Here is a 24,567-nt window from a genome sequence, read left to right as displayed (position 1 = left end):
TTTCTAAACTCCAACATCCAATATCTTTAGTCTGCAATGTACCATGAACCTCCAGCCTGTCTTCAAGACATCTCTTACCTGCTCTTCTCCCCATGGCAGTCAAAGTTCCCTTTTTAACACATATATACACACATAGTCTCTGTTTTCTCTCTCTCCTGCCCCTCTCCTTCTGTCTCCTCATCACCCTCTCATAAAAACACATCAATACTTTTAGGATAAAGATAATAATCCTTTAAGTCCCTCTCTGGCCTGATTACATTTTCAATTATACCTTGTACCATGCTCCACTCACTGCCACATTGACCTCTCCCTGGTCCTTTAAAAAATATATTAATTGATTTGAAAGAGAGAGAAAGAAGCATGGATTTGTTGTTCCACTTACGCATTCATGGGTTGCTTCTTGTATGTGCCCTAACCAAGGATTGAACCCACAACCTTCGTGTATCAGGATGATGCTCTAACCAACTGAGATATCCAGCCACGACCCCCTGGCCCTTTGAAAGTTCATGCTCACTGCTATCATCTGACCACTGTACGTGCTATTCCCTTAACTAGAGCCTGTCCCATGCTCATGGCCTCATTAACACATTAACAGTAAAAGTTTCTTAAGAAAGGACGTTTTCTGGATACCCCATAGCCCAGGACAAGCCCTCTCCATTCTGGGTCATGGCAATACTTTATTATTTCATAGCAGTTATCAGTTTGTAGCTAGGAACTTATTCTGTGATTTTACATAATATCTCTCTTCCCTATAATATGTTAAACTTCCTCAAGGCAGAGTTGATGTCTGACTATGCTAAGCTGTGTTTCCTCAGAGTCTACCACTGTGCTTGACACACACTGGCACTAAGAAAAATCTATTAAGTCATACAGGAGGGAAGAGAGAAGGGGAGATTTGTTTACATGACCTTGCAGCCTTTGCCATATTCATTCTTCTTGTTCCTTTAAAGAATTCAGTCACCAACCAATATTCTCTGTCCTGTAATGGCTCTAGTCTAATGCTTTTAATAAAATATTTGATACATTTAATATGAAAATCTTTGAATATTATTTAATGCATACTTTCAGCTTTCCAGAGATCTATAATAAGCCATTCTAAATAATTACCTATAATCTTTTCATACTCCTACAACCTCAAGTCAGAGAAACAAAGGAAATAATGAGACCTCACAATGTGTCACTTAACAAGCCTCCGGCAGATTTTTTCACAAATTCTTTTAGAAAATGTCTCTATTCTACTTTGAAAAAGTCTTTAAAGAGAATTCTATAACTTCAATTAACAGCCCATTCAGGCAGCACTCCTCAGCCTTAAAAAACACTCATTAGGCAGCTATTTTGAATTACAAGTGACTCAAGAAGATGAAGTTAGTCCACTTGAAAAATTGAAGCAAAAATGATAATGCTAAATTAAAGGACAAGTAGACAAAAACTACACAAATACATGATGAAAGACACATCACTGAGTCTGTGAATCAGTGCTGAGTGAACGATGAGTATGTCACTCAAGTCGTTTATCGCAGTGTAACGTCACAGAGCTAGGAAGGCCTGTCAGAAGCTGACGGTGTGAAGAGCAGTTATGTAAGGAGTGGACGAGCAGAACAGAGACGGACAATGGACACTGACAGCAGCTCAGACCTGGTGCAGAGGCCAGGCCACAAAGTAACGGTCCAGATGGGAGGTGGCCAGGGTCCAGGAGAACCTGGAGACAGAGAGCTGAGGAGGGAGGAGCGGGACACACGAAAACAAAGTAAAATGAGATAATCTACAAAAAGTATCAAAGAGTAAAAGGGGGTCAAATATACAGTGATGGAAAGAGATTTTACTTTGGGTGGTGAGCACAAAATACAATATACAGATGAAGTATTATAGAATTGTGAGCTTCAAACCTACATAATTTAATTAACCACCATCACCTGAATAAATTTAATTCAAAAATTGACAGGTAAATAACCTCTAATTCCTTGTCAACAGTTGCTGTGACTGGAGGTAACCTAGAGGCTATAGTGCCTGATAGAGAAACAACAGCCAGGCACCCAAAAGAAAAACTGCAAGAATAAACTCCTGAGTTTGTGTTAAGTATTATTTACTTTGTAATAATATTCTTTTCAATATTATTTACTTTGTAGACTGTAACTTTTGTGAGTTCTATTACACCCCCATGCATTAATGTCTCCGAAACCTAAACCCATAATTGAGTTCCTCCTGATTTCACTTCCACATCTCTGACCACCCAGAGGCTTCTACACTAACTCTGGCCTGGGCAGTTACAAACTGCAGCATCCAATATACTCTATGCGCCAAAGGTAGGTGGAGTTGTGAAACATACTTTTGATTATCACTTGTCTTTCAAATGCCTGCAAGGATTTCTCTACCTCTATCATCATCAGAATGTTGTCCAGGACCCTTAAGAGTCCTTGAGACCCTGAAAGAGAGCTATGAGGTCAAAACTATTTCATAATACTACTAAGACTTCTGTTTGTCTACTTCACTCTCATCCTTTCATAAGTACACAATGCAATTTTCCAGAAGCCGTATGATCAAAATTATTGCAATGGGCTAAAGACAAAGAAGACATGAAAGCCAGATACAGTCTATTAAACGAGACATGAGATTTGCAAAAACAATAAAGAAATATCACTCTCCTTACAATATTTTTTTGGAATATATAGTTTTGTTTCACATAAAATGTTATGTTCATGTGTAATGAGTTTATTGCTGTCATTCTTAAATGAATTAATAAATCAATGTCTTTGAAATTTCTCCATTTAATTTCTAAGACAATACATATCAGTAGATACACACACAAACAAAAATTCTTTGAGTTGCTCAAATTTTTGAGAGGGTAAAAAGTTCCTAAAACCACAATGTCTGGGAACCAGTGACCACCTGAAGTACAGTTCAAACCTGGGTTGGTTTCCCAGGCCCACTTGCACAGACTCCGGTGCAAGTGGGTCTGAAAAGAACCATCTTCTGACTTTTTAAAAAAAATCTTCAGTGCACATACTTGCTCCCCCATTATAAATACTTTCCTAGTTAAATATATATATATATATGTAATGTCACTCTTCATTTTCCTCTAGATAAAAGTAATGTATTACATTGCCTTAATCTTCATTATTTCTCCCCATATCTTAGTCATTCTAATTCTTTCCAAGCATAGTCCCCATTTTAGGATATCATTTAGAAATGACTGAATATCAATATCATTCAGTCATTTGGAAATCCTATGATTTCTGGGAATATTATTGTCAAGATCTTGATTTTACATCCTTATTAAAATGCCCAGTGTCTGGCAAGGTAACACTACCTCTAATTCAGTGAGATTAAAATCATTCTAGCTTTCCACAATGCCCTCAGGATTAGTCAACAGCTGAAAAGCCCTTACCTATTCCTGAGGCTGGTGTGAAGGAGTGAATCCTATTAACAGCAGCAAAATCTGGAGACTGAAAATATCTAAAAGAAGACTGTCCTGGCTCCCAGATGAAAATATCAATTGAATTCTGACCTCCTACAATAATGAGAAAAAAGTTGAACTGAAGGCAATAGTTACAGAAAACAATGACAACTACATAGTAAAACTATAATCAAAACATTACATTTAATTGAGAAAAAACCAATTTAATAGGATGTTTCTCAAAATTCATTTAGTTTAACAGAAATACAACTTAGTAGGAAACACTTCAAGGCTTTGTGCAATTACTACATGAAGTATATACACACTTCACCACTAATCATGATCTGATATCAAAAAAAGAAGAACAACAAATGTTTTATTTTTCAGGAATGTATTTTATTTATGAATGTTCCAGTAAACAAAAGAAAGATATTAATATTCAATGAATATTTTAAAAGTCTATCAAAAGCTGTTAAGCACTTATTACTATTATAAATTACCCAGGGCACCCCAGTATAGTCCAATAAAAAGTTACCTATTTATGCTTTGGTGCAAGATCTTCACAGAATTCTTCAGAGATTTTTCCATGTTCCCCACCCATCCCCAGTTTTATTTTACTATCTTAAAACAGTGGTTCAGAACACTTCAAGATTATGGAGGTACCACTTAAATTTTTCTTGCAAAACCTATGTGTAGCTAACAGTCAATACTGACCCATCAAGAAATATTCTATTGATCAGCTAAAAATTATTATAAGAGCATTTTCATATTAACATACTATATGAATGCTAGATAATTTTTATAATAACTATGTATGCATTGTAAACAATAAATCTTCTTACCTAGAGACACAGTTTTGGCAAAAAGTAGGTAAATATCATCGCCTGAAATCAAGGCCTCAACTTGTGTGGTCCCACTGATAGGCACTTCTTGAAAGTTAATAAACGCATTGCCAGACCATCTGAGTAAAAGGGAATTGAGCCTGGCATGAGCCTGGGAAATGGCTAAGAACACGGAGCCTCCTCTGGTGAACAAGGCCATGCTCAGCACGCCTTGGACAGAGAGTGTCTGATGCAACACGAAGCTTCTGCCATCCCATCTGAAGACCTACAAGAGATGTTCAAATACAAAATCCTTCATGACTAGGAATTGAGCATTTGTGAGAGTTTAACCAATATCATGTGTTTATTCTCCTCAACCCCTTAATTTAGTTGGGAGGATAATTTCAGAAATGAAAAAATAGCAAAATAAACTCTCTCCCTCTTTTTATCTATGTGCATGTAAGTGTGTGAGGGAGAGCAAGAAAGCAAATGAGAGAGAGAGAACATACATGTAGAATGAGTTTTAAAGCACAGTTATTTGAAAATAAATTAGTTTTAGGTAGACATCTGGGCAATGGTCAGTGATAGCAAGAGAGGGGAAAGCCAAAAATAGAAGTAATTTAAATATGAATAATTAAGAACCAGATAGAAATTTATTGATGCTGTAGTATCAGTCATTACCTTCTGCTCAAGCAATAGAATATAAAGAGAAACACCTAAAATTTTTAGTCCCAAAGGTAGCAATGAATTCAAGGTTTCAGAGTGGGTGTTCTTATATTTAAAATTAAAAGAAAATTCCAAATCTATCTGGTTTTTATACAACCTGGTCAATTTCAAAAACAATTTTATTTATTCGCTCAAAATTGGTAACTTTATATGAGCCAGGCATTATGCTAGGAGATATGCATAGAGTAATACCTCCCTTTATGGATATCAAGTATTAGTTATTAAGCATTAGTAAAAGGTAAACAAACACATCAATAATTAAATAAATGTGTAATTATAAAATTCATACAAGTGCTAAAGATAATAATTGGAAGGGTGTGATAGAGAATTATGGGTGTACTAGAGAAATAAACATAGAGAATGACAAAATCTCCAAGGCAGAAAAAGTTTGTCATCATCTGAATGAAGACTGTTCCAACAGGAAGGGACTTGCTAGTGCTGGGGGAATGAAGATCAGTAAGGCTGGAGAGGTAAGATCACGAGGCATCTTTTGTTAGGGTGACCATATAATTTACGCCAGGGATCCCTGAGACAGCAAAAGGGACAATAGTAGTAATTATATCAGGACAACAGGTATAATTCAATACTGGGCAAATAAGGAAATATGGTTACCCCACTCATACTCCACATTAAATAACTTAGATTTACACTATGTATAATTGGAAATCATTCAAGTTTTAAAGTGAGGGATAACATAATATTAATTAATTAATGTTTTAAAATATTACTCCAGCCCTGGCTGGTGTGGCTCAGTGGATTCGGTGTTGGACTGTGAACCAAAAGGTCGCCAGTTTGATTCCCAGTCAGGGCACATGCCTGGGTTGTGGGTCAGGTCCCCATTATGGGGTGCACATGAGGTAACCACACATTAGTGTTTCCTTCTCTTCTTTCTCTCTTCCCCTCTAAAAATAAGTAAATACAATCTTTAAAAAATATTACTCTAGCCACTTGATGGAAGATGGGTCTGAGGAGGTGGGAGAAGTTCAGAAACCATCTGGAAGCCACTCTAACAGTATGGGAGAGAAATGACGCGGGCCTGGATTAGAGAAGAAGCAGAGATGGAAAAAATGTCTGTACTCAATTATTGAAAGAGATAATCAAAAACAATAAATTAGATGTTAGTGAATAAAAAGGAGTAATTAAGAAAAATATGTCCCAGAGCAATTACATTTATGACGTTGCTATTTCCTGAGATGAAAGCAAGCACTGAACAAGTTTCATAGAGGAAATCCAGAGTTCAGTGGGGATATGTTAAATCTCTGATACCTTAAATACATTTAAGTGGAGATGCCAATAAACAGTAAGATACGTAAGTCTGGAATACAGAGGCACAGTTACCAATAAATTTGGAAGACATAAGCCTGTAGCTAATCTTTAAACCCAGAGAGAATGAAGAGAAAAAAAGAAATGTGAGCTAAAACTGAACCTAGGAAACTCCAAGTTCAGAAAAGGAAGGAGGGACTCGCAATGGAAACTGAGAAGGATACAGAGAAACTAAAGGAAAATCTATGTGGTATCCTGATCTCTTTTAGAAGTCAAGAGAACAGAGATGTTTTAAATCTGAGGAAGCTGTCACATGGAGATGGAAAGCACTATAAGAAAATGACAGAAAACCATCCACTGAATCTGCAACTCTCTTGTCATCAGTGACAATGAAGAAGTGAAGACAAAGCAAGTAGGTAGTTCTTTCAAGGTATCTTACTATAGAAGAAAGAAACAAAACAGAAAGTAAAAGGGGGAGGAGACCAGGAGAGGAGTCTCTTCTTAAGCTTGGAGGTCCAAGTTATGCGGATTGTAATAATCCTATAGAGAGAGGTGGTAGTGATTGCAGATAAAAAGGGATAACTAAGCCTTATGACAGCAAGAGGGGCACTACAAGAGGAGCCTGGCTTTCAGAGGAAGAACACTCGCTCCCGGGTAGCAGGAGGGTGGAATGAGACTGGGTTTCAAGAGCGTTTCTGAATTTGATGCTGGGAAGATCAGTAACCTCCCCTCTGGTAACTTTGGTTTCAACAAGATCATAAGCCGAAAGTGAGGAGATGAGAAGTAGGTATGGGAGTGTGGAGAAGTGACAAAATTATAAATAAGTATGTTTAGGATTATAAAATAAAGTTTACTAAAGAAAAATGGAATTTTGGGGGTGATGGTAAGTGCCCATTTGGCAATGTTAGTCATGAATTTTTAGTGATACCGTGTGTCCAGTTGTGTGATTTTTCTCCATAACATTTTCCAACTCCAATACTAATCAAATGTTAAGGCTTTGTATTACACTTACTTTACTTTGGCTCTTGAAGATAGTATAACAGTCATAACTCTTGTTTAAAAATTAAGTGTAACTAATCAATATCTATATTCTAGTTTACTTCTTTAATCCAAATTATGGTGTTATTTTATATCAAATCTACAGACTACATCTTTGATGACCTTTAATTATAGTATTAATATTAAAAAGAAAAAGATTCATTTTAAAAGAATCAAACCTGTGTTAATTCAGAATCATTTCTTTGACTTGCAACAATTAAATAATCTTGACTGTCTGAAGTGAAATATCTTACTTGAGAACTTCTGAAATAATTATTGTTTGTACCTGCAAGGAGACAGAACAGTAAGAATAAAAATTTAAAGTAGAACACAACTAAAAGAGGATCTGAACACAGTAATAGTACAAGTTAGTATTTAAAGCTCAAGCTTGAAAAATTGTTCTATCCCTAGATATGCCTCTCTAGGGGTCATTTCAAGAAAGACAAAAATACCCCTGGACTAAAACACCTTGCTCAGCCCTGGCTGGGTGTAGCTCAGTGGATTGAGGCGCGGGCTGGGAACCAAAGTGTCCCAGGTTCGATTCCCAGCCAGGGTACATTCCTGGGTTGCAGGCCAGAACCCCCAGCAACCGCACACTGAATCTTTCTCTCTCTCTCTCTCCCCCCCACCCTTCCCTCTCTAAAAATAAATAAATAAAATCTTAAAAAAAAAAAAAACACCTTGCTCAAATGTGTAACAACCTGCATGGAACATACATCATCTTCCACTTAGATCAAGCTTACAAATCTAACTATCCTTTTAAATAAAGCAATCTATTAAAAAGTAAGGTTTTTGTTGTTTCTTTTACCAGGTATAATTTGAGTCCAGATGTGAATGTATACACACTGTTAACAGAAGGCTTTTGTTCATTTCTTTTTTCATGAGTGATCACAAAGTAGGGAGAAAGACCAATATGAAAGGCCTCACAAGTTTTAGGATTTTCTATATTTAAGTCCTAGAAAATAAGGAATAAGAATAACAGTAATTCATGAGGCATCCAACATTTATATGTATATCTTATTTTGTATACTGTAAAATAAGCAATGCTTTTACCTCAACTGGAATAAAAACCCCTTGCCATCGGTAAATAGTAGAAGACGTTTTTCTTAACATTATACCATATACTGAATCTTCCAAAGTAAAGAAACACCAGCCAGAAGCTGATGCATCAAAAAAAACTCTGAAATATGGAAAATACAATATCCATTCCCCCTGAAAAACATAAATCATAATTTACTACTGTATAAACCCTTGCAAAGTTTATCCACTCTAATTTATGAGTCAAACAATGAAACCCATTCTTTTTTCTTTTTAAAAAATTTTAATTGTTGTTCAAGTGCAGTTTTCTGACTTTTACTCCCATCCCAGCCCACCCCCCCCCCAGCCCTCCCCACCTCCCTCTTGTTTCCACCCCTCCCTAGTTTTTATCCATGTGTCCTTTATACTTGTTCCTGTAAACCTTCCCCTTTTCCCCTGAAATTCCCCTGAAAGTCCCTCCCCTCTGGTCACTGTCAGCCTGTTCTCTATTTCAGTGTCTTTGGTTATATTTTGCTTGTTTGTTTGTTTGTTTGTTTTGTTGATCAGGTCCTGTTAAAGGTGAGATCATATGGTATTTGTCTTTCACCACCTGGTGAAACCCATTCTTAATATGGCACTGAGAACATCTTTGAAGTGCAAATGTGATCATACCACCTTATGCTACTTATGCATAGTAACCCTCCCCAATGCCTAAGGCCTTGAAGGCTTTCCATTAACCCTACAATTAAGACAAATGTCCATAACATGTTCTTCAACCTCTTGAATGATCTAGTCTTATCTAACTCTTCAAGTTCAACACTTCCCTTGTTTCTAACCCAATGTATTCCACTCTGAAGTTTTTCATTTATGTCCTTTTTATTTTAATGATTCAACTTTTGTCTCATTAACTTCCCACTTTTCCTTCCATGTTCTTCCAACCCGGGTCTTTGCATAGTCAATCCCTACTCAGCATTTTGCCTTAGTTTAGACTTTGACACACCTGAGGAGCATTCATTTAGGTTCTCACAACACCAAGAACTTCCCTTTTAAAACATCCATTATAGCTTAAACTACACATTGATTTTTGCTTGTTTTATCTCTGTCACCCCCCTAAATTCTAATCTCTGTGAGTTTAGTCCCATGCCTGGCACATAATAGGCACTCAATAAATATTTGTGGATGCAATAAAAGAATTAGATATCTGTTCCCAATTTTCAACAGATCCATAACATAGAATTCATCAGGGAATATGTCAATCTTATACATGCCAATCTTTCTTGGTTACAGAATTTTGTTCTCATAAGAAATTAAACATACTCATGCCAAAGGCTGTTTCAGATACTGTCTCCCACTCCACACTCACAGCTAAATCAATGCCATTGGTACGTGAAACATTTAAGTACACAGTCCTATTGGCTTCTTCAATGCTTACAGAGGTGGCTCTAAAGGAAACAAAAAGATTACAGAAAGCAGAAAAAGAGCATAATTTCTACATATTAAATATATATCACATAGAATATATTTAATACATTTTTGAAGTTAGACTAGCCAAGGTGAGATCCATCCACAAGTTGTACACAGCAGTAAAACTAGACTCTAGAGCTCAAAAATATTCATTTAAGAAGATATTTTTAAAAGTATAAATGTAACACTCTGATGTTAGGATCATAACAAAACACTGATAATCAGTAACTTCAGTACCTTCATGCTACATGTTCCAAAAAATAAATGAAACACTGTAATTTCTCATGTAAACCAAAACATTTTACAGGAAAAAAAATAAGTCAGGAATTCTTAGTATATTAGTGAAACTAGATCTACTGAAACATTTTAAGATATAAAAAATAAATATTTTCATCCTCCAGAGGGAATTTTAAACCATAATCATATTTGAAGTCATTCATTTAGTATAACTAAATATAATTTTTATTATTTATCGCTTTTAATTATATTGAAAAAAAAAAACAGTGCAAGCCATTACCTACAAGTATAAACTCTGAGTCATTACCTACAAGTAAAACTCTTAGTATAAACTAAGAATTTTAATAACATTACTACGCAGAACATGATCAGGTTTCTGATCGTCCTTGATTTGAGAGGGCCTATGGCCTCTCTGGTCTACCTGCTAGAGCTCTTTTTAAAAGACCCTTTAAGAAAGTCAGAGATCAATCTCCTTCTGCATTTTCTTTATGTCAAAAAATATTTCCTACTTAGCTTCAGAAGTGACAACTTCCTTATGAATAAACTATACCTATTTCCAACTGCAGAGATACTGAATAGTCCCAGAGGGGCCTGATTTTGCAAAACTGTTATCAGGGTTTGAACACGTGTTCCTAGTCTAGCACCTCCAGTTGGATTAAACAAGGTACAAACAAAATGTTCATCCATTTCTGGTTCCGTGTCTAATATGGCAGATATGTGTAGGGCCTGAAAACAAAATCAAAAGACAAAGTTACTAAAATAAAGTATTACAACAAATAGAGAAATCTAGTAAACATTTTTAACAATATAATGTTTCAGAAAACATCACCTATTCTTAAATTCTAATACAGATCCTCATAATGTGATAGTTGCAACTCTTTCCAACTACTACCTTCAAGACTTCCAACACTGTAATATATTGCACTGAAGTGTCTAAAACTATATATACTTATATGAGTGGATAAAACAACTATGGGACATTTACACAATGGAATACTACTCGGCCAATAAAAAAGAAGAAAATTTTACCTTTTGGGACAGCATGGATGGACCTGAAGAACATTATGTTAAGTGAAATAAGCCAGTCAGAGAAAGACAAATACCATATGATTTCACTCATATGTGGAATCTAATGAACAGAACTAACAAGCAAAACAGAGACAGACTCATAGATAGAGAGCATGATGACAACCACAGGAGTAATTAGGGGGTGGAGGGATGGAGCAAAAAAGAAAAAGGACTCATGGACATAGCAGTGTGGTGACTGGGGAGGGAAAGGGAGGTATAAGAGGGATAAATGGTAATAGAAAGTACAACTTTAAAAAACTTTACAAAAGAAATATTTATGGCATTTAAAAATATTAAGATTAGAAATTCGCCCTGGCTGGCATAGCTCAGTGGATTGAGCTCAGGCTGCGAACCAAAGTGTCGCAGGTTTGGTTCCCAGTCTGGGCACATGCCTGGGTTGCAGGCCACGGCCCCCGGCAACTGCACATCGATGTTTCTCTCTCTCTCTCTCTCTCTTTCTCCCTCCCTTCCCTCTCTAAAAATAAATAAATAAAATCTTTAAAAAATAACAATAAAATTACTTTTAAAAGATTAGAAATTAAATTTATGTATTGATTTTTGTTAATTCTTTACTGTACTCTAGCTACACAATTCAATTAGTCTCATACTAGTCTAGGATTAGCTGTTGAAAAACAGTTATAACCACTGTAGGCCCAAATTAGAAAAAAAAGAAATGTTCAACAAGATAATGGATAAACAAATAGTGGTCTATTCCATGAAATGCTCCTTAGCAATTAAAAAAACAATGAACTAGTAATATGTGCAACCATACAGATCTCAAAAATTACACTGAACAAAAGAAGCCACACACCAAAGAGTACATACACTATGATTCTATTTATATGAAGTTAAAGAAACCAGTAAAATGAGGGGTTTTCTTTTTAAAGATTTTATTTATTTATTTTTAGAGAGGGAAGGGAGAGAGGAGGGGTGAGAGAGAAAGAGAGAGAGAGCGAGAGAGAAACACCAATGTATGGTTGCTGGGGGCTGTGGCCTGCAAACCAGGCATGTGCCCTGACTGGGAATTGAACCTGCGATGCTTTGGTTCGCAGCCCACACTCAATCCACTGAGCTATGCCAGCCAGGGCAGTAAAATGAGTTTTTAATGATAAAAATTAGAAAGCAGTTTCCCCTGGGGAGAGCAAGAAACTATTTGGTGATGATAATGTTCAATATCCTAATTTGAGTGGCGGTTACATGGATATATACATATTTTTAACATCATTAAGCCATACACTTAAGATTTGTGTATTTTATTGTTTATATCTTAAAATCAAAATGTGTAGAAAATAGTCATTGTGTGTGTGAATGAAAAATGTACTTATTCCAATTTCTTTAACATTTAATTTGCCTAATGAACAGAGAAGTCTTTAAACACATGGTGTAAAAGAGGCTTTTAAGAAAACACCTCATCAAAATAATTTAAAATACTTTTAAATTTTTAATATAATTTAAAACATTTTTTTAAAAAGCATGTGACTGTAAAGCAATGGCAAATTCTTAAAATACTTCAAATTTATTTTCTTTAATATCTATATGGAAATGTAAGTGTCCTTGAAAAAATCAAGCTTCTAAATTTATAAAGGCATTAAAAAATTAAAAATGAAAATGAATATACATTTTAAGATGTGTTCAAATTTATACAAACTGATCATAAATAAAATTATTTAATTACTGGATGGATTGTTTTTAGATGGAATAGTTTACAACACATTATTTTAGAATTATTATACTTTATTATAAGGCTGGCTTTAAAAATGCATTAAACTAATACAATTAGCTATTTTAAACTTAAAATTGTATTTTCAAAATAAAGTTTAGTAACAGAAACAAAATTAATAATATATAGGAAAAGAGGTTTCTGAAGATAACTGCTGATAGTATAGATCACATTTATAATTAATCCAAATCCAGCATTTTTTTCTCCAATAAGCTATTCCCATTCACACAGGATACCTGCTTCGGAAACAAGCAGCCTGAAGTAATAAGCAGTTACGTTTTGCTTAATGGAAATATGGCAAGAAGGAATGATTGTACTGAGGCTTAATGACTACAAAGAATGATTTAGATTTCTTTTAGTTTATGGTCTATACATTAACAAAACTGAAGTAACCATTTGAATATACTTAAAATCTAAAATAGCAATACATATACTTTATTATTTGCACATTGCACTACTTAATTAACAGCCAATTTCTCCAGTTGCACTCTATGAACTTTATAGCACTGTGGCACTTTCATATAGTAATTCAATTATGTCTTTACCTAATACCTCTGCTGGAAAGATTCTTTTTCTTACTAGGACCTAGGATGCTCTTCTAAGATAATATTATTTTGTACATACAAAAAATAATCATTCATTGTCAGTGAAGGTTCATACTGTACCTTGAATCGAACACCTTCTTCTAAAACAACATAGCCTTTGGAAGGAGTCAGATCTTTAGACTCCACTGAAGAATTCACTTCAGTCACGATGAACTGAACGGTCACAGTTCCAAACAGTCCCTGTGCAGGTTCCCGAGTGATGTATAATACTGCAACACTCTCTTGTACATAGAGAGCCGTTGGCTCGCTCAGAAAAAAGTGCTCACTGTTGTTAAATGATAGAACTCCAGGGCCATCATCATTAGCAAGGACAGTAATTAAGGCTGTCAAAATAAAAATATTAAAGTAATAAATGAAAATAGAATGGCTTATAAGTGCTGGGAACTGTGTGGATGCTTCAATGTAAACTAGGCCAACTCTTCTCTAGATCACCTTAAAAGCAAGATTTCTTTTCCCCACATTGTTATGTTAAGCATTCCCAAATGTCAAGAAACAAAGAAAATTTTAAAGCATTTAATAGAATTTACATTCATTTATGATATAAAAATACTCCAGTAATCTCAGAATGAAAGGCAGCTTGCTCAACCTGATGAAGTGATTATCTCTCAGAAGCCCATAGAAAATAACAATGTTGAAAGATTAAAAGCATTGCCACTAAATACAGAAACAAGACAATGATGCCTGTCACCACTGTCCTGGAGCTGTCAACCAGGCTACAGACATAAAAGCAATGGAGCCCTGGCCAGGTAGTGCAGTTGGTTAGAGCACTGTCCTGATACATCAAGGTTGCAGGTTTGATCCCCGCTCAAGGCACATACAAGAGTCACCAGTGAGTGCATAAATGAGTGGAATGGTGGATCAATATTTGCTTCTCTCTCTCTCTTTGCTTTCCTCTCTCTCTCTAAAAAATCAATCAATACATTTTTTTAAGTAACAAAAAATAAAAACAATGAAAAGGAAGAGTCAGAACTCTTCCTGTTTTCTAGACAACACAATTGCCTTCTTGGAAAATGTAAGAGAAAAAAAATATTAGGACAATCATGAGTTCAAGATATTAGCGAAGTAGCCTTCAAAAATAGAGTTTTTACTTTTTACTACCACTAATAATGATATATCAAGAATAACGACTAAAGCAGCAGCCAATATTACTGAGAACTTACAAATTGCTTAAATGTATTAATTTGTTTAATTTTCACAGTATCCTATGGTTATTACTATTATTATTCCTATTTCAACTATGCCTGAAGCACACACAGGTAATTTACAGAAGCCAACAAGCTAGAAAGTGTCAGCACAGCTGCTCAAAGTTAGGGCATCTGCTTCAGAGCAAATACTTTTAAAGATTATTATAATATCCCTATACATCAGCTATAATATATTAAAATGTAAGAGAAAAAAGGGACTTCGTTCATGACAACAATACCTAGGAATCAAAGTAAAGTACATAAGACCTATATGAAAAGATTATAAAATGTTAATGCATGACGGTGGCAAATGCTGTCAGTGGCTCACCTATTCCCCCCTGGCCCACTCTTGAGTCATCTTCAGCAGTTCCTTTTGCCCATTGGTCTCTCTAAGTGAAAACAGCAGCAGCTCATACAGGAATAAGGCCAGAACTACTGGAGACTTCACACTCAAAAGAAATCCTCAAGCCCTGGCTGGCATAGCTCAGTGGATTGAGCGCAGGCTGGGAACCAAAGTGTCCCAGGTTCAATTCCCAGCCAGGGTACATGCCTGGGTTGCAGGCCATAACCCCCAGCAACCGCACATTGATGTTTCTCTCTCTCTCTCTCTCTCTCTCTCTCTATCTCCCTCCCTCCCTTCCCTCTCTAAAAAAAATAAATAAAATCTTTAAAAAAAAAAAAAGAAATCCTCAAATACTGAGGGGCAGAAAATGGGGAATAAATACCCCAGCTTCCTTCCTTCTCAGTGGGACAGCCCTGAGCGTTGGTCCATTCCTGTCTAACAAGGACCACAGCAGGACTGAGCCCCAGTTGCCCATGGCTGTACCTTTCATTAGCACATTGCTCAGGCTTCCTTTCTCTGTCTTATTTCTTGCTATGCCTCCAAGATCACCTCCCAAATACATTCTCTTCCATCCAAATCTTTGTATCTGGGTTTGTTTTTGAGGGAATACAACCAGTGTCAAACTCACTAATGAGCAAAGAAATGAAAAATGAATAATACAACCACATGTTTTTCATTTATTAGAATTAGTAAAAAAAAAAAATTAAAGACCAAAGAGATTCCTAGTGAGGATGTGGAGAAATAACAATTTTATATGTAGAATGTGGGTAATATGAAGGCAATTGGTGATCTTTTTTCTCAAAATCCACTGTACTCAGTAGATAATATTAATTACTAACATATATAGATTTATATACAAAGGTATTTATTTAAACTTTATAAAAGTTTGGAAACTGCAAAGGTCAATTAATGGGTCATGGTTAAAGAAATTACCCACTATTAAATCACTTAGTGTTCTGAGGAATTTTTAAAATATTTAAACAAGCAAAACAGAGACAGGCTGATAGATGTAGAGCGCCTGACAGCTAGTGGGGAAGGGTCAGTTAGAGGGTGGAGGGATTGAGCAAAAATGAAAAAGAACTCATGGATATGGACAATGGTGTGGTGATTACTGGGGGGAGGGGGGGCTATAAGTGGACTAAGTGGTAATGGAAAAAAATACAATAAAGGTTGAATCAAAAGCAGGAAATTACAAGCATAAAGTAAATACAACAGAGCCCACTAACATATTCCTTCTTACTAGTCACAGTGGTGGGCATGTAACCTATGTAATTCCAATCAGAATTGTATCAGGACTTTTTAGAAATGCTTCACTTTGAATATTCTTTCTTTCCTATTACATGGAATGTAGAAGAATGATGCTGATGACCGTCTTACAACAAGTAACATTAGCCTTGGGATAAAGCCAATACTACAAAGGTAAGAAAGGAAAACAAAAGGGTCTTTGGACTATTTTAATTGCATTTTCTATTGTTTATGCATAGAGGATTCTTAACCAGCACATAATGTCCATTCTTACAACTCTTCTCATACAACCTACTATGCTATAACAAATAATTTCACCTCGAATACATACTCTTTGAATTTAAAATAATGGTTACAGCCTCAAGAAAAAGGCTCTGGAGACTTGGAAATATCCATTTATTTTAACATGGCAATAAAAGCAAAACCCAGTTCTTCAATTACTCAAAAATTCTTTCATGTTTTTAACTACAAATCATTTTCTCATATAATGGACAATAACTTAAAAATACCAAGGTTAATTAAATTAAGGACATCCCAAAGAATATTCAGCCACTGGCTGAAACAGAAGGTTAGAGAGTCAGTCAACGCTCAATCTTCTAAATCCACCTGCCTTACCTATAACCACAAGGAAGTGAATGAAGTGACTTTTTAGAGCCCTTCTGATCTTAAAGTTCTGTATATCCATGAGGTTTCCTCATTTTCTTTTTTATCTTCTCTAAGCAGTCAGCATGATAGCTAACAATAGTGAACAAAGATTACTTTTACTAACAATATCAAACTGCTCCAACTAAAGAATTGTGGCTCCCATTGTCAATCTTCCAGTATCAACACATTTCACTGTGAAAATGCTACTGCAACGGGATGACACTAAAACAGCCTCCTTGTCATTTTTTCTATTGCTAAACAGGAAATCAGGGCAGAATTCAAATTTCAAAGGCAAGGCATTTACAAATTAAATAAAAACTATAATAACTGTGGAAATGATTTAACATTATCATTGTTACCAACCTATTTTTTTGTTTTACGCATGCACACACATGCTAGAAGCACTGTTACACTGACACAGGAATTCCAAAACGCACAACTTAAAATATTTTTTATTCTAAGCATACAAAATCATCAAAACTCTCTAATCCTTTTATATCAGGCTCCATATTAGGAAAAAAGCATAAAGTGGAGGAAGCTGTGTATAAAAAATTATCAGTTACCTACCTATTGTATTTTCCCCCAGCTCTAGTCCAGGGGAAGGATTTGTTAAAATCAGCTGAAATTTTTCATCTCCTTCTGGAATATCATCATCAAGAATCATGATGTCTATACTTTTATACCTTTCTCTGTCAGCAAAATGAAGAATCTGGTCAAGAAAGTAAAAGCAGACAGTATTATATTTATACACATTCTGTGTTTTTACAAAATGGAAAGAAATACAACATAGTTGTAAAAGTAAAATAAACTATTTAACAGGAGTTTTTCCTTATTTTTTGCATGATCTTTTAAAATTTAAATCAACAATGTTAAGTTTAGAAAATAAAATTTGTGGCAGAAGGGAGTAAACTTTTGGTTAAGTAATAAAAGAAATGAAGAGACAAAGTAAAAAGTATTTTGAAACACTAAATGTGTCTCAAGTAAATTAAAGAAATAATAGAGTTACATTTTTAAGCATAAGAAACACTCTGAGAAGGTCACCTAATGATATAAATTTTTAACATAACTCTCCAGTATTAAATATTGCAATACATTAATAAAATACAGAATAATTATTACAATAATACTAAAAATTAAACATATATTTTAATAAAATAGTGAAGAGAGCTATCCTACCATGTGGAAATCTTCTGCCCTAATTTATTATGGAATATATCATGGTTTATTATTTTATAATTTATTTATGTAGGACCTAAATCATTATAATTCTCAAGGAATTCACCATTGGGGTAAAGCTGTAATCCAGCCCCAGCTGCGCTTCCAGATTCTGGGCGTACACAAACAAGGAAACGTGGCCAAGTGCCCCTTGGCTTCTTTGGGCTACCAATGTTAAACGTCCTTGGGTTTCATTAATATCAAACCTATAATGAAAAGAATACATACATTTTTCCTTATAAGCTTTTATTCTGTAAACAGTAAAGAGTCTGGAACTCAGAAAGCACTCTCAGGTGACCTTGGGTTTACCTGCTATGTTGCCACTCGATTATGCCTCGAGCACCATCGTTGGCATCAATTATGATTTGTGCAGTCAAGCCCTCTGAATCTGAAAAAATCACAGAAATGTAATTTAACATAAATGTAAATTATTTAAAAAGCACTACTTGATATAGAATTTAAAGATAATCTCTTTGAGACTATATTAATTCCTAATTTAGAGAGATTGGTGATATTCTTCAAAAGATGTTTAAGAAAATAGACATAAATGCTTATGATATTTGAATAAGAAAACTTTTTGCTAACAAAAGCTACTGACTTACTGAAATTTAATCAACTGAGAAGAATAGGAAAAAGCAACTAGGGCTTTAGTTTTCTTTCTATTATTTTAATCCACTTCAAGAAGAAAGGAGAATGGGGACAGTTGGAATAATAGAAAGAGAGAGAAAAGAGAAAGAAATGGGAAGAGAGAGGAAGGGAGTGCTGCAGAGAAAAAAAGAGAGAGACAGAGACAGATACTAAAAGAAGGTGACACAGGTGGGAGAGATGGGGACATGCTTAGGAGAAATAAAGACAGACTAACACTGAAGTAAACTTTTCTTACCCTTTTTATTTTGTATTCTGTCCACCCAGTTCAGTAAGTTACCAATGTCCATTATTCAGTCTTGAAATAGTAACTAACCCAATTACCATTGTTTGTTTTTTTTAATATTTTATCCTCTACCTTTTAAATCTCAGAGGCACTACCTTAATATGAGGTACTTATGACAGCTAAGTAGGGAAAGGGTATGGAAAGTATAGTTCTCTCTGAGTGAAGAAAACACACTGTTGAACAAATCATATAAAATCAGCATCTGTGCCCATCAGACCAGAGGCTGCAAAGCAAAAGATGAGCTCCACCATCCTAGCTGTGTGACTTTGGGCATGTTCCTTAGCTTCCCTTAGGCTCAGCTCCCTCGTCCATAAAATGGAATGGGAAGCTAATAAAGAATAAGGGTACTAACATACAAACCACCCTAAATGCGAGCATCAGAAAGCACTCAACAAAAGTTAAACTCTTCAAACTGCCTTTAATATAAGTTTGAAAGAAATGTGAACTATTTTATCAGCTTTCTTAGTATGAATGATAATTATCTTCTAATAAGCACTTGATGTAAACATCTAGTCATTGGAGTCATTTATTTCTTTTGCAAAAGAATTGGAATTTTTTCAAACAATAGTATGTTATAAACTGATGGATTCCTTTTGATATTTTCAAAGCTGTCATGTTGAGCCTCAGAAGTGAATGAGAAACCCCTGTTCCCTGGGCCACTGCTCTTGGCCATGCTTCTCCTCCTTTAATCCAGATTAGTTTCCCCTCTGCCCAGGCAACCTCAGTGCTACTCACTACCGCCCCCTACAGGGCCACCACATCTACAAGTTTCCAACAAAATCTCCCAATATTAAATGTCCAAACTACAAACAAGAGTTTGTGTTTTAAAAATAAATAGTCTACATGAATTTGTACTAAGGTTCAAGTTTTACCTTTCAGTCTGTAATGAATTAACTGAGTCTTTTCTAAAGAATGAAAAGGAAGAGATAAAAAGTCAAAAAAGAAACAAGAACACAACAAACACACAATAAAAGCTCTACCTAGCCTAAAAGAAAATAAAATCATTTGATGATTTGGAGACATAATGGAAATAGCAAATTAAATTTTAACAGAAAAAAATGCCTTCCTAAGAATTACTTCTATTTTAAACATTACAAATTGGTTATGAAACAGTTGTACAATGTAAAAAGCATCACACAATAATTCTTTGGTCAAAACTACAAGATATAACAGTCTCTAAATTAAAATAAACCTAAAAGCATAGTTATTTTCACACATAGCTAATGTTTGTTTCCTTTTGATTAAATTTATTGGAGTGACTAACAAAATTATGCAGGTTTCAGGTGCACAGTTCCACAACACATCATCTGTGTGCTGTACTGTGTACTCACCTCCCCAAGTCAAGTCTCCTTCCATTGCCATTATCCCCTACACCCTCCTCCATGACCCCTCCCCCTGCAATCACCACAGTGTTGTCCCTCTTCCCCCTACCAGCACACCAACACATAGCTGATATTAACAAACATCACAATGATCACTTCTGACTAAAAAATAAAGTAACTTTACTTTGTTTGCAGTGAGTAAGGAAAAAGAAACAAAACCCCAACATACCTAGTCTAGGAGGAAATGAAGTTAAAGGAGCCATGATAAGTTCAACATAAGTTAAGTTCACAAGGAAATATTCTTCCAGTTCTGGTATATCATCCTGCAAAATTTATAACCATTAAATTCCCTATAATATTCTCTCAAAGTAATCACCTCTCACAAGCTGTTTTATAAATGACCTTATAAATGCTTTACCAGTATACAGAAAATATAAAAATGATAACAGAAAAGATTAACATGTCTTAGCAATTATTTTTTAATTGAACACCAAAAACAAAAGCAACAAAAATAAATGAGAAGGACTACATCAAATGAAAAAGCTTCTGCATAGCAAAGGAAACCATCAACAAAATGAAAAGGCAACCAGCAGAAGAAAAACAAATTTGCAAATCCTACATTTGATAAGAAGTTAACATTCAAAATATATAAAGAACTCACAGAGTCAATACCAAAAATCAAACAATCTGATCAAAAATGTGCAAAGGAACTGAATAGACATTTTTTTCAAGGAAGATACACAGTGGTCAACAGGTACACGAAAACGTGCTCAACATCACTAATCGTCATGGAAATGCAAACGAAAACCACAGTGAGATATCACCTTACATCTATTAGAATTGATATTGTCAAAAAGACATGAGGTAAGTCTTGGCAAAGATGTGGAGAAAGGGAACACTTATGCTCTGCTGGTGAGACTATAAATTGATGTAGCCATTATAAAAAAATATGGAGGTTCCTCAAAAAAATTAAAAAAACAAACAAACACAATCCATCAATTGCATACCTGGGTGTATATCCAAAGGAAATTAAAACAGGATATCAAAGAGATATATGCACCCTTTGTTCATTGCAGCATTATTCACAATACTCAAGATATAAAAACAACGCAAGTGTCTGTCAAGGATTCATGGATGAAGAAAATGAACTACACACACCCAAACAAAGTAGAATATTATGCAGCCATGAGAAAAACCTAAATCCTGCCATTTATGATAACATGGGTTGACCTTTAGAGCATTATGTTAAGTGAAATAAGCCAGACAGAGGAAGACAAATACTGCATGCATACTTATATGTGGAATCAAATTTTTTTTAAAAGTCAAACTCATACAAAGAGAAGAAAACTGGTTGTCAAGGAGCTGGAAAGATTGGTAAAAGAGTACAAACTCAGCTATAAGATGAATAAAGTCGAAGGATCTAATATAAACTATGGCAACTACAGGTAATAACATCACACTGTGTAATGGAAATGTGTAGGAGAGTGAACTTTAAATGCTGTCACACACCCAAAAAGATAAATGCGTGAGGATATGTTAAATAGATGGGGGGACCTCCTTCACAATGTATGCGCATATCAAATCATCACAGTATACACTTTAAATACCTTAGAATTTTATGTGATACCATGCAGTACTTGTCAATTATACTTCTATGAAGCTGCATTTTCTAAAACACCATAAAGATATTAGGTTGGCCAAAAAGTTGGTTTGTTTTTTTTTCTGTAAGATGGCCCTAGTAGTGCTTAGTTGTCTATAACTTTATTTGGAATAATGTTGTTAGTTTGTATTGTGACAACTGTCATATCAGTGAGCATTTAAAAAAAACTTATCAAAATTGGTGAATTTTTGTGTAGCCATTTTAATATTGAAGATGGAAGAAAATATGCAACATTTTCAACATATTATTAATTATTATGTCAAGAAAGGTAAAAATGCAGTTCAAATGCAACAAAAGATTTGTGCAGTGTATGCAGAAGGTGCTATGACTGATAGAACACGTCAAAAGTTGTTTGCAAAGTTTCGTATTAAGAGAATTCTCGCTGGACAATGCCCCACTGTTGGGTAGACCAGTTGAAGTTGAAGCAATCAAATCAAGACATTAATTGAGAACAATTAATACCTCGTGAGAGATAACTGACATACTCAAAATATTCAAATCAATAAAGTCATTGGTGAAAATGAAAAATGTGTCCTTTGTTTTATAGAAAAAAATCATACAGACTTTTTGACTAGCTCAATATTAAACTTATACCTGATTGTAAGATAAATTATTAGATTGAACTACATGAATGGCTAACATATCATTTTAAAAACTTATATTATTATATGTAAACCAAGTATATAAATATGCAAACTTAATCTATTTTAAATATAATAGGAGCAAAAGATTTGAAATTACATGAATATCCAATGATTAGGATGAAGACTACAATATTATGAAATACAGGCTTTGCAGACCTAGTTCTGAATTGTTAGTTAAGTTACTTACACTTTAAGGTCTCAATTCTGCCATCTTTATAATGATAAAAACTACTTTGGAAATTATCATAATGATTAAAAATAATGCGTGGAGTACCAGGCCTACAAAGAGTGACCTTTAAAAAGTGATAGCTATTTGTTACACTGTTACTATTAAACACTAACCACATAATAGCAATGAAAATAAGGCAAGTGCTCAAGAGGACTAGCAAAGTCCATTTACAGACAGGCAACAACATTTACATAGAAACCTAACGTGTATACATGCATATATAATATCAGTATGCACATACCAATATACACTTCTCTATTCCTTTTATTTAATGAAGATATGTTTCCATGTGAAATAAGAAAATGAAGATGAGTGTCTAAACTATCTTAGGTATTATAGGGACTGATGAGTCTGTGACGTAGAAGAAACTGCCCCATACATGCCCCCACGCAACAACTCTCCCTACATCCCCCCGCCACCCAACTTATTTCTGTGCACACAGCCTGCAAACTCTTACTTTTATGCTACTCAAGGAACAGAGAGAGCTTCAAAGACCTACGGAGATAAAAAAAGAAAGAAATGGGAAACCCTGTGTTCATAAACTAGACTCTTTAAAGAAAAGAAGGGTGGCTACATATTTTCTGCTTTAAAAACTAACATAGCAGAGGAATGATCCATTGATTTACATGCAGTTACATTAATAGATTATATTTGAAAGAAGACTTACCTTAAAGTTTTATAAAATTTTGCATTGTATGTGACATACTGACATAATATTACCTTTTATCTTATGGCTTTAGAGTTCTCATACTATCAGATTAGGTCACAGTGCCACAGTAATCAACAAAATACAAGTTACTTCAGATGGTAGATGGTTTACACTATTTATAATTTTGTAAAAGTAAAAAGCCTCTGAGAAATCAAACCCTTTTCAAAATAGAACCCCCAAATATATAGTAATAGAAAAATCTTTTTCTAAGTCAATATTCATTCTCTATCTCCCTCCCCCGACAACCCCCGCATGCAGTCTATCTCCTACCCTCTTCATGTGTGCTGTTTTCATCAACCCCTTGTAAATGTATTTAGGTAACTGAAACAGTCACAAAACACCACAAGATTTCACAATATGAAAAATCATTTAAAACACAGTTTGAGTCACCAATGATTAATTCAATGTGACTATAACAACATTTTATGTCTTCACTCTCTCATGAGTCATTCAGTACATCTAATTTCACCAGTCTTAACAACTAAGGGGCTGACCTACATGGATTTGCTGGTAGAATTAATCCCTTGGAATGATCAAAAGGCTCCTGTAGAATCTCTTAGGCCAATGCTGTCCTAATGGGGAATACCCTAGGGAAATTATCTTTATCACAAGGTGTTTCTATAATAAAATACACAACAGCAGACCAGCCTATTTAAACAACAGAAAGGCCTGTATAGTTTTTTAAAAATCACAGAGGTAAGCTGATATAAAGGTACTAGAACATTTTATCAGTTTCTACTTTTTATGTGGTTATTGAGGTTTAAAACAGTAATACAAAATAAGAATTTTACCTCAAGTATAGTTATGTCGATGGCAGCTGCTGTTACCCCTTCTTCTAAAATCAGAAAGCCAACTACTGGGACAAAGTCAATGTCTGGCTCAGCTAGGTTTCCTTCTGTCTGGTTCTTTAGACTCAACACTCCAGGAACTGTAGTATATGTGACATTAATGGCTCCTATTTGAATTGGATTGAAAAAGATTTTATAATTAAACATTTAAAATAGAATCTCATCAGGAAATCACTGGCATTCCTAAAAGCACCTGCAATAGCTTATATAATTAGCCCCATCACCTTGCCCCTTCCCAT

At 34.8% G+C, this 24,567-nt stretch overlaps 1 protein-coding gene across 1 annotated transcript in view; it reads right to left on the bottom strand.

Moving 5' to 3' along the window:
- ADGRV1 (adhesion G protein-coupled receptor V1) overlaps nt 1-24,567 on the bottom strand; it is a 507,196-nt gene that overhangs the window by 345,523 nt on the left and 137,106 nt on the right. Inside the window, 15 exon segments of the mRNA XM_036020532.1 lie at nt 3,386-3,508; nt 4,237-4,501; nt 7,422-7,510; nt 7,513-7,528; nt 8,051-8,197; nt 8,296-8,418; nt 8,420-8,454; nt 9,577-9,701; nt 10,511-10,686; nt 13,414-13,676; nt 17,338-17,479; nt 18,053-18,191; nt 18,295-18,373; nt 20,468-20,561; nt 24,272-24,435. Of these exon segments, the coding sequence (XP_035876425.1) occupies nt 3,386-3,508; nt 4,237-4,501; nt 7,422-7,510; nt 7,513-7,528; nt 8,051-8,197; nt 8,296-8,418; nt 8,420-8,454; nt 9,577-9,701; nt 10,511-10,686; nt 13,414-13,676; nt 17,338-17,479; nt 18,053-18,191; nt 18,295-18,373; nt 20,468-20,561; nt 24,272-24,435 (1,980 nt within the window).

This window comes from Phyllostomus discolor, chromosome 3 (assembly GCF_004126475.2).
Source record: "Phyllostomus discolor isolate MPI-MPIP mPhyDis1 chromosome 3, mPhyDis1.pri.v3, whole genome shotgun sequence".
In the NCBI taxonomy this organism is placed as follows: domain Eukaryota; kingdom Metazoa; phylum Chordata; class Mammalia; order Chiroptera; family Phyllostomidae; genus Phyllostomus; species Phyllostomus discolor.
The sequence above is the reverse complement of the archived record's forward strand: the minus strand, read 5'-3'. Positions and strand labels throughout refer to the sequence as shown.